At 43.5% G+C, this 15,491-nt stretch overlaps 1 protein-coding gene across 1 annotated transcript in view; it reads right to left on the reverse strand.

Moving 5' to 3' along the window:
* The window catches only part of cxadr (CXADR Ig-like cell adhesion molecule), a 33,427-nt gene that overhangs the window by 5,234 nt on the left and 12,702 nt on the right, over positions 1-15,491 (reverse strand). Inside the window, exons 2-3 of the mRNA XM_070843310.1 lie at positions 6,372-6,541; positions 2,187-2,391 (exon numbers count right to left, since the gene is read on the reverse strand). Of these exons, the coding sequence (XP_070699411.1) occupies positions 2,187-2,391; positions 6,372-6,541 (375 nt within the window). The remainder of the gene's footprint in view (positions 1-2,186; positions 2,392-6,371; positions 6,542-15,491) is intronic.

The raw sequence follows: 15,491 nt of genomic DNA on the forward strand, positions 1-15,491 counted from the left end.
GGGTACTCTCCTTCTGTTAACTTCAATGTCCTGCTGCAACCAGAGGAGAATACACAACAAGGCATGCTACTGCCTGTGCACTACCTGAACACATGTATGCTGCAGGTGTCAGCATGCGTGTATAGCTGCATGTGGCAGTATTTGCGACAAGCCGCAGCAACACCCGGTGTATAAATTGAGGTGTGTTTATATTTGCGCACACATATGCACGCACGTCCCCTCTGTTCACGGGACCGTCCACCTCGTGACAAGATCAACCTGAAGGTAAAATGCAGAGCAGGCAAGATGTCCTCGCCTCTCCTTGTCAACATTTCTTTGCTAAGAACACCACTGCCCCTGGGGTCAATTGCTAGCGGGCTGTCAGCTTCTGTAGCCTCGAGCTACCCCCCCCCCCTCTAATGCACACTCATGCACGTTATAGCTAAAGACATCTGCAGTTTAACCACAATGACAGCTGGATTTACATTTTAGCCACTTAGATGATGCTCTTATCTACAGCAGGATACAATCAACAAATGAAATTAAATGATCAAAACATTGAACAAAGAGAGTAGAAACCCAGTAGAACTAATGTCTTGACAGTAGACAGTCCTATCTACTAATAAAAGGGAGTAACACATTCAATTTCAAGAGACACGTGTGTTTTTGATAGTTTAACACAGACTCTTGAGGAACATGAATACGTGGAATGGAATGCAAATGTATTGTCCATTGGGGGTAAATATTTACTTGTGCATCATGTTAGACTGTTACTAAACAATGAGAATCAGTCGTGTCTGTAAGTCTTCATTTTATACAGGATGAGATTAACTAGGCAATTTTGATGACCGCGTTAAGCAGTGACACTGACCAAAAGTAAAAAACGGACATGAAAAAGTAACTACAGGTCAGCAGGCTTGCTAACCTCCCTCACTGGTGAGGAATGTGGAATAGTTTCAGGGAGGAGAAGCTGTTACAGCGAATGGACAAGCATATGCAACAGTGACAACTTCAGCAGTGATACATTTTTTCATGTTGCCTCTGGTCTGATCAATTTTTATGTAAAATAGCCTCCCCAAGGACTGAGTGGTTCCACAGTAGTCACAGTTAATGACCACACTATTGGTGGCCATTCATCTCTTATATTGGAGAGCTACTAGCCGTGCCACAACACAACTGTGAAACCTGTTTGTTTTCCAATTGCACTCGTCTTGCTGGTTGAGCTAGTTGGTGCAGTGCAGTCACTTTTGTACACATATCATGTCACCAAGAATAGCAGCCATTTTCTGAAGCCTGCCCTATCCTTAGAAAGGAGAAACTACTCTGATAACAGCGCTGCGATAACACAATATGCAGCTTATCCCACAACACAGACTGCTGCGGCACATGTGGGCTGTTTTTCCCATATGCAAATACCAGGCGGGTTTCGGGAGGCAATTCACTTTCGTTTAGTCTGTTGACCGATCAGCAAGGCCAGTGTGTGTGTGTCTGTGCGTGAGTGACAGTGTGCATGTTTGCCTAGGGAGTGAGTCATGTGACTTATGCAACTCTGATGTGTCACCCATCTCACCCAGTGCAATAAAAAGCCAGCTGAGTGCATTGACTCCATTTCTGAGGTTTGTTCGTGTTTTTGAAAAGACAGGACGGCAGTGTGCAGTCTAAACACACAATGTGGCGTCTTATCTTAGCGTTGCCTGAACTATCTAAGGTGTTGAGGTTAAAATCAATGGTGTGGAATCATTTCATATCGTTGTAGTTTTCACAGCAAATAGTGCAGGAATATAGCTGACATTGTAAAACATTGGCATACCAACAACATTAAAATATTCTGTTAGTTTCCAATGGGAGCTGTAATTGCAAAAAAGGAGCAATAAAACAATTTTATTCATCAATATTTGTCAATATTTATGTTTCAGATTATATTATATGTTCTATATTTCTACAATATTTAGTGGAAAAAAATAAATCAGGATTACCATTTCAGACAGAGTCACAGAACATCAAGACTGGGTGAACACAGAATTTTATCACAAAGGGGAAATGCTCTACAGCCTCGAGGAAGGTTATGCACTCGATTTTAGAAGGGATTACATCAAAACAGCCAAAGAGGGCAAAGGGCATGCGATTTGGTGCATTTGCACTGCGTAGGGAGAGAATTTACCCTGTGAGAAAAAAAAACAGTGCGCTCAGCGGTATGTCGCACTCACCCATGACGATCAGCCGCATCTTCCTGCTGCGGATACCAGGAGCCTTCTTCACCTTACAGTGGTAGGTGCCGGAGTCCGACGATTTCAGCCCCGTCAGGTTGATGGAGGCGTCGCCGTTCTTAGGGTCGGCTGAGTTAAAGTGGACTCGACCCTTCATGGGGGCATAGTAGTCCTCGTAGGCCCTGTCGGCTGAGTACAAGATCACCTGGATGAGGAGAGGGAGTGCAGTAAAAGCGTTTGAGTTAAGAACTTAAACCTACTTAGAATGATGTAGTGACTTAGACTGATGTGTTTCTAAAAGTAAAACTCCAACAAATATGACAAAGGCCTTGAAATGACAGTTGTGTGTTTTCTGAAAGCAAAGGCCAGGCTCACTGAACCACCCAAAATATATGGAGAGGAGAAAGTACTCTCTCTTATCTCTGCAATGCCCTTCATCCTGGCAGCCTGTGCTATTCTGCCCTTTCTGTGCTCAAGAAGAATAAAGGTGGAACAAACAAAGCGTCCACTGTGAAGCCAAATCAACACCTGCTGTGTCAACAAAGAGCAGTAGCCCCCAATTCTGCCCCCCACCATCACACACACACACACACACACACACACACACACACACACACACACACACACTCTGGTTCTTGAAAGCAGCAAGGAAATGCCTAGAAATAAAGGCCAGGTGGAGCCAACAAGAAACCTCATAGCTCCTCAGAGCGTGATGGAGGAGGGGAGAACCAAAACACAAGGAACAGAACAAGGAGGGTAAAAGAAAAGCAAACAACAATGAAAAGGGTTCTCATTCTCTTTCATAGACACTGGCATATTCTTCCATATTTCCATGGAGACAGTCTTCAACAGGATTTTCTGTGCCACGATCAACACCAGGCATACGCACAGCAATACCCCTGGGTAGACAGGAGGAGAGGGGAAACGGCTGTACATGGAAGGAGGAGAGGAAGACTAATGAATGCATCAGAAGAGGCAGAGAAGTCAAAGGAAGCATGAGAGGAGAAAAACAAAGGGAGACAGAGTCAGTGAGGTTCTGGTGCGTCTACAGCAAGTTGCCTTTCAGCTCCATTTCCAACTGGTAGACTAGTTCCTGGAGCCTCAAGGCAGGCATGCTGACAATGAGCCATGTTCATCTTGTACATATTAGCCACGTAAACAGGTAATGCAGTTAAAATTCCTCCTGGTCTCACGGGAAGGAAACCTATCCTTCCAACTTCACTGGGGATCAGAACATCAGCAGTAATAACAGCAATATGTGTGATGAGACCATGGAGGGAGAGGAAATTAAATTGCCCCAAGCTCAGCCAGACAAGAGCTCTCACTTGGGTTCAACCACTTCACAGGCACACAGATGGGAGTGCTTACACACATGCACACCTCCAGCAAAAAACATCTGAACTGCACAATAACCTTGAGAATCATGATCCAATGAAAAAAATCCCATAAAGAGCCTAGGGAATGAAAATGAAAAGGGCAAATGACTAGACAAGCTGGCGGGGGCTGGAAAGGACAGACGAGCACCACTGTTTGTGTGCTGCGTTTCATAACAGGTAGGACACTCAATGATACAATCGCCACCTGGCCTGGCCATTCTCAGTGGACGGATCATACTGCAGAGGTAAGAGAGCTCCGGTGGCCAGCACCGGCTTAGTTTCATCAGACACATGTAAAGATGAGGTCATCATCATGTGATGCTGTTGCTCAGGGAGGGAAGAGGAAGAACTGCAGACCATTTGAGAGGCAAAGCAGCGAGCCGCGATACCTGTATACTCTAAACAACCCGCAGAGCTTAGGAGTGCAGCATCGGGTCTTTGCGTTCCCACAGAGGCTTTTAACTTCAATAACGTCAATGCTAGAGTCACACGGTTTCAAACAATGAGCTCTGCTTGCTTTGCAAGGTTAAAGCAGAATTACTACTGAAAATGGATTAAGTGTCCTAAAGCAATGTGGCTACAGAAGACACAACAAAATGTGGCCATGAGCATTCAAAATAATCACTGATATACAAACAAACAATGCCATTTTCATCCAACAGTGTCGTGGCTGCACGACCAAATCCTCCAATACATTGTCAACATGCACAAATTCCTGTCGCAATAATGTCAGTAAACAAACGGCTCTGCTGCTGCACTCAAGGACAAAGCAGACTGTCTGCATGATATGGGCCAAAGAGATTTATCTTTAATGTAGCCTATTATCTGCACAAATTCCTCTCCCTTTAACACCATTCATATTTAGTTTTCATAATTGTTTGCCTGGTTGTTCTCACAGCGATGGTAAATACTCAGGGCACACCCTCCTTTCAGCTGATCTGTAGCCAGGCAGTGAGAGCCAAATGCAAATGACTGCTACTGTAGGCATGCCTGGCATCTCTCATTCAAGCCCAACAAAGCAACAGGCATTAGCTACGCTTCACCACCCTCAACCGGCCCTAGTGATGTGTGGGATATGTCAGAAGGACATCATTTCCCCAAAAGATACTGGACTAAACAGATATTGCGGCGGCATTGCTTCTGATTGCATCAACGTAATGGAAACACAGCTGGAAAATATGGTGCATTAATATGAAAAAACTCTTACAGGGTTATCTGTACACGCCAGGCGCACCACACAACTTTGCTCATTTTTGCTCATCTCAAGCCATGTAGGCAAAGGTCCGCCATGCTTTCTGAGCATCTGGGAGCCTCTGGCTATGAAGTTTTGCCTTCATTCTTATTTCATTGCCTGACCTGGTAGTCTTGGTCCTGGCAGATCGGCCTAATCATATTTAACACTGTCACATATATTAAAGCAGCCCCTTGGAATTAATAAGCCGCTAATTACAAAGAATTTTCTCTGAGCATGACTTCATATTGGTTACAGGCTATATGAATACGAGCTTGTGTGTGTGTGTGTATAGCGAGCAAAATCTGATAGGTCAAGGAGAACAAATACATTCAGAGAGAGATGTCTGGTCCGCTTAAATTCCTACAAAGGTTTGGCAGCATTATTGGGTCTGCAGATAGACCTCAGCAAAATGGCATGCAATAAAGAAAATAAACTGTGTTTAATTTGGGAGCATCTGATATATTTCTACAGCTGCATTCACACAGGAGGAGGAAGAGGCCCTACTGGGGAACCACCCACACTGAAGTCTGTGCTGTCTTGTAGCATCATTAAGACACTGGAAAAATAAAATAAAATAAATAAAAAAACAAAACACTGAAATTCTCATGATCAGAACCACAGATATATTAAAAATGACAAATAATGATAGACCTTTTAACTCCAGCTCTCTAAAGACAAAGTGAGGCAAAGACAAATACATGGGGGTTATTGGGGTTTCTGCAATGGTACAATTCCAGACACAGAGGAAGCAGCGACCAGGAGAAGTCGTCCTCGGTGAGAGGAGGGCTGTTTGAGTCGGGGGACAGAGAGGACAGTGGGTGAAAGACAGAGAAAGAAGCCTAATGATGAGCTTTTGACATATTTCTGAACACTGAAGCAACAGGACACATGACAGGACAAAAAGAGAGTGGAGGAGAGGGAGGAGGAGGCTTTGTGACAGGTAGGAGAGTGGAGAGGCATGGGGGAGGACCACACCACTGGAACGATCTGTGGCAAGGATCTGTCTCTATGGCTGTGAAAGCCCTGAGGGCATGTGGAGATCCTGTGGAGTCCTCCTTTTCCATGGCTGAGGGCCAGGCTGGAAAGGAAAGACACTGCCTGGGATAAAGAGAGCTCCCATTGGTCCCACTGTGTGTCTGTGAGAGCACTGCAGAGAACAAATGCTCAATAACAGTACATGAGGCTCAGGTTACATTTGTCTTGTACACTGCATACTTCTCATGTTAAACTGCAATACCTAGAGGAAGTACACACCTGACATCTGTATTGTATTTCACCCCCTGCACACATGCTGCCAACCAATGAGGGCTTTACACAAATCACTCATTCTGTTTAACATATTTTTCAGGAGTGGGTGACAGAATTTCTAAAGCTACATACAGAAGATCGGGTTGGAAAATGTTCCATCAACCAGCTAGCAAAAGGCCAGAACAAAGCTCAACTTCTCTGAACACAGATAAAGTGACTGTGCTAAATAAAAGTCGATCAGAGACCAGATAAATGCCAAATGTACTTTCACGTGCTCTTTGGAATAAAACTGTATTTTCAGTGTTTGCGGGGAGCATGTACACGTACCACTTTGTCCTCATTCTGGTTGTCAGAGGACAACAAGCTCCATTCGATGTCCAGCGGTCCAGAATCTTCAGGGGCCAGAACAAACTGGCAGTCCAGCTTCACACTCTGACCGCTGGCCTTCTCAATGGAAGTGGACCCCGTAGATGTGATCTCTAGACCAGAGGTCAAACCTGGACAGAGACACATGAAGTCAATGTCAGTTAATGTCAACACGCAATATTCATAATATAAATTTAAAAAAAAATACACTTGCAATTTTCAATCTTTATCAAATACCACATGAAAGAAAAGTAATGCCTGTTTTCCTGAAAGAATAACACACAACCATTAAATTATTTTACATTTACATCACATTTATAATTCTTACAAATATAATCATCAAACAATGTGATCTGGACCCAGGCAAACTGCAGAAAATTGATAAATGAACTGACCCATTTACAAAGATTATTGTTTAAAGTCTTTGCTAAAAATCAACACGTAACCTTTTTGAGATGATGAGCATCATAGCTTAAGCAGCTAGCAAAACAGTGCATGCTACAGATATGATGATGAATCTGACTGAAACATGGTTGCACAGCCTCCTGCAGCACTAAAATCAACAAACCCTACTGTCTATAGCAGCCAAGAGAAACAAAAATGGTCTGTATATATGTAGCACCTTTCTAGTCATTTCGACTGCTCAAAGTGCTTTTCCATCACATCCTCATTCACCCATCAGTCATACAGGAGGAATCTAAGTTGGAGGAGACTCTTCTTTCAAACATATTCACACACTGAAGCTGCTGCAGGAGCAAGTTGGGGTTCAGTGTTTTGCCCAAGGACACTTCGACATGCTGACTTGGAGGAGCTGGCCAATTGATGAGCCACAGCCGCCCCAATTTAAGATGTTTTAAGCCTAGAGACCCAAGGCGATTGGGAAGTCGAGCATCACTGAATAAGTCTTTACTAGGTGGTGGAACACACCGGTTGTACTCTCAGACAACCTCAGACAGTGAATAGAATTTGTACCAGCCTGGGACCATGACGATTGTCAGGTCTGCACGCACCAAAACCTCTCTCAGTAAATCCCTTTCAGTCTCATTCAGGAGTGATTTTCCTTTTCCCGATGCAGCTAGGGTCAATATAAGATGACATTTTGAAGGTAGATAATGACGCTCCCTACAACCTTTTTATTAGAACAAACACACCCACTGTTAATTAGCCGATCACATTCATAAATGCAACATTTCAGCCAAAAAAAATCGTATAAATTTTTTTATGTTCTTTTCACAATATGTGTTCTTATTTTCCGGTCTGGCTTTAGCAGCAAAACAGCCTTTGCTGTTATGAAGTGTGTTTCTTATTCAGAATAGTGTGTCCATCCTGAGACAAAATGAGCTTAACCTTTTTAGTAATGGTTGGAAGGACCTGTGCTGAGACAGACATGACGTTTTGATCCAGGTAATTTGTCACTAATATAATAAATATGGCTACATCTCGTCTGAGAAATAACTTGAAATATGGGTAATGTAAATCACACAGTGGAAAAAACGGAGCAGAACAGAGCTTAGCTAAACGAATGGTGATAACGATAAAGAGAAACTGTGGCCCATCACCAAACTGGAGCAGACTCTTAAGCATTTATTCTTAGAACGAATAAACATAATTTCCTGGTGACATCAACTGGGTTAAGATTCTCCATTCAATAAGAGATTTAAGCCGCGGCAGGAACACAGTCCATAGAGAATGGAGTTGTCACATGCTGCCTCTACACATTAAAATCCCTCTGACAGCCTGCCACCTTCCAGTCAGCGAGCGGGGGGAGAACAGCTTTGAAAAAAAAAAAAAAAGGAAAGAAAGAAATCAACACAATATGTTGCTGCTAAAAAGCTCTGTAAATGCAGAACACTTATCGTGTCGCACAAATGACACCAAACACATGTATCTGAAATCTTCTGCTGATAATAAGAGAATTTTCACTCTAGATCTAAAACATAAAACATGTTTTCTTTAGCTACATCTGCGTCTCATTTAGCTGCATTTACACTACCTGACAGATGGAGCCAACTCTAATGTGCAAAGATCATTTCTGAAACAGGAGCCAAACCTGGCAACTGTAAACACTTTGTTAACCTCCTCTCACCTCCTGGAAAGGTTTGTTTTGTAAATGCAAGTTTTCCAAACGAGAGTACCACATCCAAACACAAGGGAATCTAAACTAGTGATCAAAGTGCATTATGTATGCTGTACAGATGGGTCGTTGGGCTATAGTCATCCATTAGACTGCTTGAGCTACAGAAACTTGCAATCCCTTCTGTCTTCTAACCCACCTGACCACTACCTTTGTTTTATTCAACATGGCAGGTGGCAGACACGAAGGAGGGCACTCAGCAGAGCAGCGCCCGATGCTAAGTCAGTTGTACTCTCTCTCATTCAAGTCTACAAGCAGTATGAGCAAGGTCACTGTGACAGCTAAGGGTCAAGAATGCAACATTAATGAAGGAATTGAAAATGTAGTGGTTGGAATATTGAGACATGGAGGATGTTGCCTGCTGATTGTGTGAGGGTATTGTCTAGTTCCTGGCCCTCGGGGTAAAGAGGGTGTGAGCTACAGGTCCAGGTCCCTGCCGCATCTCATGTCCATCCGTTCTGTTTCAGCCTCAAACCTCACTTCCCTCGGGGCTGTGGTAGACAACTGAATGAAAATACACCACAGAGGCTTACACACACACACAGAGAGTGACAGTCTCGGTCACACCCACTATTGTTGAAGCACAGAGCCCGTAAGCACTTGATATGGTCGCAAAGCACGAGCATAGTTTTATTCCCCAGGCGCCGGTGCTGCAGCTGGTCGTCTCAGCCCACAGATTTTGACAGACGCCCTTGATGGGAGCGATCCATCGCCGTCGGCAGAAGCAAGAGAAACGGGAAGCATTACAGAGAGAACTGAGATATGTGTCTATCACTGTCAAAACGGATACACAGCTTGGCATCTGCATGACGGAAAGCTGTGTCAATTCATCAAGCACTTAAAGAAGCCGGGGCATTTTTCAAAGTTGGTTGGAAAGGAAAGAAAATTGCATTCTGTGAGAAAAGGAGAGTATTCAGCTGGAGAAGTTTATCAGAGAGACTGAAGGGTAATAAAGCACACTGTCTGATGTACCTGTTAAATCAATGACGGACCTCTGAGGCTATAGGCAGCATTTGTCTACATTACAGTTCAGCCAGAGGCCTCTTCTATTCAGCCTCACGCAAATGGGGAGAAGTGCTGTTTCAGGATATCATCCCTTCCACTGGTTTTCTCATGAACCTGCCTGTCTGGTGGCTCAGGTGACGGCCGTGCCAAGGTAGAGGAACATGAACACCATGGGTGTAACTTGAAGTTCCTTCCATATTCAGTCATCAGATAGAAAGCAATAAACCTGTTTAATACTGCAAGTATGAAGAGATGACAGGTTCAAAGGTTAGCTTATCAAAGGAGACACGTCTGTGCAATCTTCTGAATATATAAATCTGCAAGTATAAGTGCAAGACAATGTTAAAGGCCTTGAAAGTAGCACCTGTATTCTCAATCATCTTCTCACGACAATGATGGAGTCCCACATGAACTCACACTTTCTGCTCAATTTTCAACAGTTTGGTCGTTTCTCACGAAAACGTATCTGTGTTTTTGTCCTCTTGGTTGGAGAAAGGTGATGTCACATGTTTCTATGCACCAATCACAGCTTGATTCAACAACATTTGAATCAAAATGTGATGATGACTGTGTGGCGATTTGCTTGAGTTCTCTGCGCTGTCAAGTCTGATGAAACCACACTCTCACAGTCCTGACGAGGCACGTTCATTTGTGTGAGTGTTAAACTTTGACTCCTGCTTATTCATTCATGAAAATTCAGAGCTATAGAGAAATATGAAACATTTGGCATACCTATGAAACTGTTATCTCCAAACATTTGTTACGAGTTCAGGGACTTTAAAAGTCAAACCAGAAAACCTTCAAAGAAGGATTCTAGTACTTTCAGTGTTCTTGCCTTGAATTATGTACATAAAAGGTAGAAAATCTTGAAAGTCTTGTCTAGTTGTAGAAAATATGTCTAGGAGTCCAGGTTGTGCTTCTTCTGATTCTAACTAGCACTGTATCCTCTCTTGCATGGGACGCTCTGTTTCTTATTTTAAAGCTATTTTTCCTAATGATGGTGTCATCAGTGAAATGTCTCATTTCATTTGTTACTTTGTCATGTACTAACCCCTTCAAAATCAATAAAATATTTGAATGATTAAAACAAAATCTGCCATATTTTTGCACTTAGTGTACAAGCCCCCAGATGGCCATCGTTTCCATGGAATGCAAATCACTACAATGGAGATACAAGCTCAGTAAAAAAAATCATTTTAATAAAAAGTCCGTTGAATGGGGCCTGTAAACAGGACAAGAAGAGGGGAAATGAATCCTGATAAAAATCTGATCTGACTGATAGTGGTATGGTAACATGAGCTCATGTGAGTGCTCATGTTACCATACCACTATCAGTGTTGACTGCTGCCATAATCTGATTGCTGAATGGAAATATATGACATCACCTTTTTGACCAGCCCATTTGAAATCAGTGACATGAGCCCAGAGAAAACAACAAATGCAGGTAAAGTCTCATATAAAACAACTGAAACTGTTGTAGGGTTAAGTTTCTGATAGGAAATGATTGTTGCACACACCCATACTCTGATACAAGCACACGAACAAGTACTTAGGTGGGTTACTAGAATGTGATTGCCAGAAGTAACATATCAGTCATTAGGAAAGGACAACAAGTAGAATCCTTACACAGCAATGGTGGGAAGCAAGAAAATATGAGTTCCAGGAAAGTATAAAATCAGATGGTTGAGCACGCGCACTTGCCCGTGCGCTCTCACATAAACACACACTGCATGAGTAACGTGGGAAGAGGTATAAACCCCCCCAGTGAATATCAGAACTTTGGAATAGTAATGAGGAATCTGAACTGTATAGAGGTGTTGTGACAAGAAGCATTTGCCAATAAATTTCCCGTTGGCTGATGAAGCTGAGATCCTGTTCACGTGTGGTGATTTGCCACAACACTGTTTGAACATGTTCTTGTAGGGCCCCATCACTCGTGGTGGCAATGATGATTTGATATCTCAAATAATTATTTACAAAAAATAGAATAAATAAATAGCCCTTTGCAAAACTAACCAGCATGTGACAATTATGACCGTTGTTTGGAACAAACCCTATCATTGATGGGGGATTTCAACAGCATGCTGCTCACAGTGTTAATCAGTAACTATCAGCTACCGACACACACTGTAGATCCAGAGTGTGAACCTTGGAGCACGTGACTCAGAGCAGAAGTGCTCTCACAGGGTCTGCAGTCTCTGCTACGGTGAGAAAGCGCTCCATATAATCACTGGCTTATATAGGGTGACCGTCGGTCTTTATTTAGAGTAATGGCACCAGAGCTCCAGTAAACTGGCCTTCTTCCTCAAAGGTAATATAATCAGCTGAAAAGAGGGACCATCATTACAGTCCAAGGAAAACTATGAAAAATAGACTGTTGGTAAATGCAGTCATGCATTCACACAAGTCACACACTATTTCCTTGAGCTCAGTGTGTGCTGTTGTAGTAAGAAGTAAGTGTGTCCTACTGTGTGTGTGTGTGTCCTCGTAGTAGGGGAGCTGAGCAGTGGGGGAGGGCGCGCTAGCTAATTAAAAAGTCTCTCTTGATAACTATTCATGGCTGCCTGTGTCTCGATGAGCTTCTCTTTCCCTCCACTCTCCGCCACAGTCTGACACAGCACATCCCAGCGTGGTTACTGGGAGATCGGGAATGAACAAGAGGAATTTAGGGTGTCAGCGCGCTCCACCCAATACCCCCACTGTCATTCACTCACACATCCCCCCATCCCTCCCTGTCTGTCCTCTTCCTCTCTAACACACCCATGATTGTGGAGTGCCAGTCCCCTCGGCCTCCAATTCTCTCTGGTCCTGCTGATTGTAACCCCACCACCCACCCGCCCGCCCCCTCCACCTTTCTCGACATACAATGGGGAGCGAATCCTGTCTCCTGGCAACCAATCCCTTGGAGAAGGTTGCCGTGGCGCTTAAGAGACGGCATGAGAGAGAGGGGGAGAGAGAGAAAGAGGTAGACAGACAGAGAGGGAGAAAAGGAGGTGGAGACAGAAGAGATGAAAAGGAAAGTTAACGTTACTTCTCCATTCAAAAGAGCATTTGTGGAAGTCAACAAGCTCCAGCTCAAACCTTCCATTGTGAAGTATCTCTATAAACATCCATGTGGTTTCATTTAAGAGAAACACTGTAAACACTGGCATAGTTTCTCTAGAAATCATAATGTTGAGTGAAACGATGAGCTGATTAGTTGGTATACTGTAGCTCTAGTGTTCAGCCAGGAGAGATTAGTTCCTCAGTGACATGTACATAGGTCTGTAAGCATGGATACCACTTGAGCAGAAGCGTTTCGTCAGAGGTCCTCTTGGCAGACAGGAGGTTAAGCTGTGTAGTGTAAGAAGCAGCTTCAGCAGACAGCAATAAACCATGAAACCAGGAGACAGTTTGACAAGCTAACCTCTCCTGACCCTTGTGCTAGCCAAGCTAAAAGACCCTCAGAGTCTTGGTAGGAGCCACAATGGTTCATAAGCCTCTTTCTCCACCCTTTGACCTGAAAGAACATCCTGAGGAGAAAGGTCTGAAAAGCAAAGTCTTACTATGGGGAGATAAAGGCAGCTATTTCAAGCTCACAACGCAGCAACAGCAACAAGAAAAAGCTCGGCTAGGTGAACGAGGTCAGTGAGGTTGCACTGGGATTTACTTTACTGTTGACTTTCTTTAAGGTTTGTGCATCATTAATACAGTTACACTTGCATTTGGTCTGATGTAAGCCTCAGTGGCCATGAAAGCACTGATTTTGTGTAAAAGTCTAATTCCTACGAACAAAGAAACGTATAAGTGTGCATGTGACAGAAGGAATGGATCTAACAATTAAGATGAATTTACACCTCATAAACAACAGTGCCAGTGGAAAATCTTGTCAGTTTCGTGCTCCTAAACTGCAATTGTTTGAAAAAAAAGAAGTATTATACACTACGTGAAAAGAAAGCACCTCACTCATAAGAACAAAAAACAACAGTGAGCCTTTTGAACAGTGTTCCTGGATGGGCAGTAATGGTGGGATGAACATTAATGATTGATTCATTATGGTAAAATGGCAGTGTGGGGGCTGTGGAATGAGCAAATTGAACAGCACAGACACTTTCCCCATGCTGGAGAACATCAATTATTTGAGGCACAGCAGAGGATAACTTCATAACTTGGTTGCTGGTCAAAAAGAGGGCTCTGAATGCTCTGCACAGTGCCCCTGCTGGAACTATTCAATTCTAGGCAATGTGGGTGCCCTGAGAGCGAGCTTGGCTGTGGTTTATTTAATGTTGCAGAGGGCTGGGACTGTTGAACCATAGTGATTGTGCTGTAATGCACCCTGAAAGCTCCACTCGCCACACAGAGCTGCCATCAATTCCCAGTACCAATGACCTAAAGGCTGTTTTGACATAATTGAACATTAAATGATGAAGGGGTGATGGATGACGGGCACTTTACCCGACTGCCTGTGCATTTGACAGTTTTTAGACAAGCCTATGGGGGATGTGGTTAGTGCCATTGCTGTAAAAGTCCACAGCAACTGACTGCTGCTCGTATCCACATATGTCAACAGTGACAATAATTCAGATTTAATTACTTCATTTATGAAAGTCTGGCTTTACCAATAATCCAGGTATTTTTCTATATAAAACAATTAATGCCTCGCTGCAGCTGTTGGGGGGGGGGGGGGGGGGGGATTGGTAAAACCCAATGCATCTAAACAATTGAGAGCATAAAAAAAAACTACAGACAGAAAGAGAGGAGGAGAGAGGAAAGACATATTCAGGCTGGCTTGTTCCTTAATGGTCGGTTAATCAAAAAGGTAGTCTTCATCACAGGGACTCTAAAGTCATGGCCTTGGGACTTGTACCTCTTATTTATAGAATGCATTAGCATTCGACAAGGTGTAGGACAGTGAATTTAAGCAGCTGCTGCTTATCTAACCTCTCTGCCACCATGAATTGCTCTAAAGCTAGACACAAACCACTAAAAGCAACCATGGCCAACCCTACATCAGGTCCTCCCTCTATCCCCCTACCTTGTGAGAAGAGCAAATTTATCAAAAAGAACACTAAAGAGCCAGATAAGAACCCCCAGTGACTCCGAGGCACATAAGCACAAACAAAAGGCTTGTGTCCTTCAGGAAGAGTTGAAGCCCAGGGACACAGTGGAATGGTGACAATATGGGAGCTGGCTGTGCAGTATAGCTGATAGGCAAGACGCCAGACCTGGGGACAGCACACAGATAGCCTGCTGATAACGCCCTTGTGGGAAACAATAGCAAATGTGCCAATACAGTCATGTTAGGAGGAAATTAAAGCAGAAGAGAGGCAGGGGGACATATAAGAGCGCTGGATATGAGGGGTTTCAGAGACACATTTGTGTGGCTTATTTAGAAAAATGCCTGTTTGTGGGCTGTGACATGGAGGAGATATGAGCACGAAACAGCTGGAGTGTTTACTTTAGTCAGAGATATCAGAGGAGTAATTACAAAACCATGTCCTCTTCACTCAGGGGGTACAAAAAACAATCCCCTGCAAGCAATCAGTAAACATGTGAGAGCACTTCGCATGATTTGAGAAATGGGGCAAAATAGAAATATGCCAAGACATATATTTATGTATCTTTGTTGCCACTTAATCCTCATTACAGGAGGGGGGGGGTGGTGCAGCAGGTCGAGGTTGTAAATCAATCATCAGCCTGTGCTGAATGGAGAAAGTGTGTGCCAAAGTACAAACAGAGGCGTCAGAGCAGTGAGGTATTTGGTGGCCCATCAGTGACATTATCATCCCTGCTACATCTGCTACCAACATCAGATTGCATCTTAGTATGCTTAACTGTTAGACTTTAACCTGATTTTTCATGTCCACATCAGACCTGCTTTCACTCCAAAAGGCCGATATGCCAAAAAATCCTGGTTGACACTGTCCACAAAATGTTTTGAAGGATCAGAGACACACAGTGCA

Source organism: Pempheris klunzingeri, chromosome 14 (assembly GCF_042242105.1).
Source record: "Pempheris klunzingeri isolate RE-2024b chromosome 14, fPemKlu1.hap1, whole genome shotgun sequence".
NCBI lineage: Eukaryota > Metazoa > Chordata > Actinopteri > Acropomatiformes > Pempheridae > Pempheris > Pempheris klunzingeri.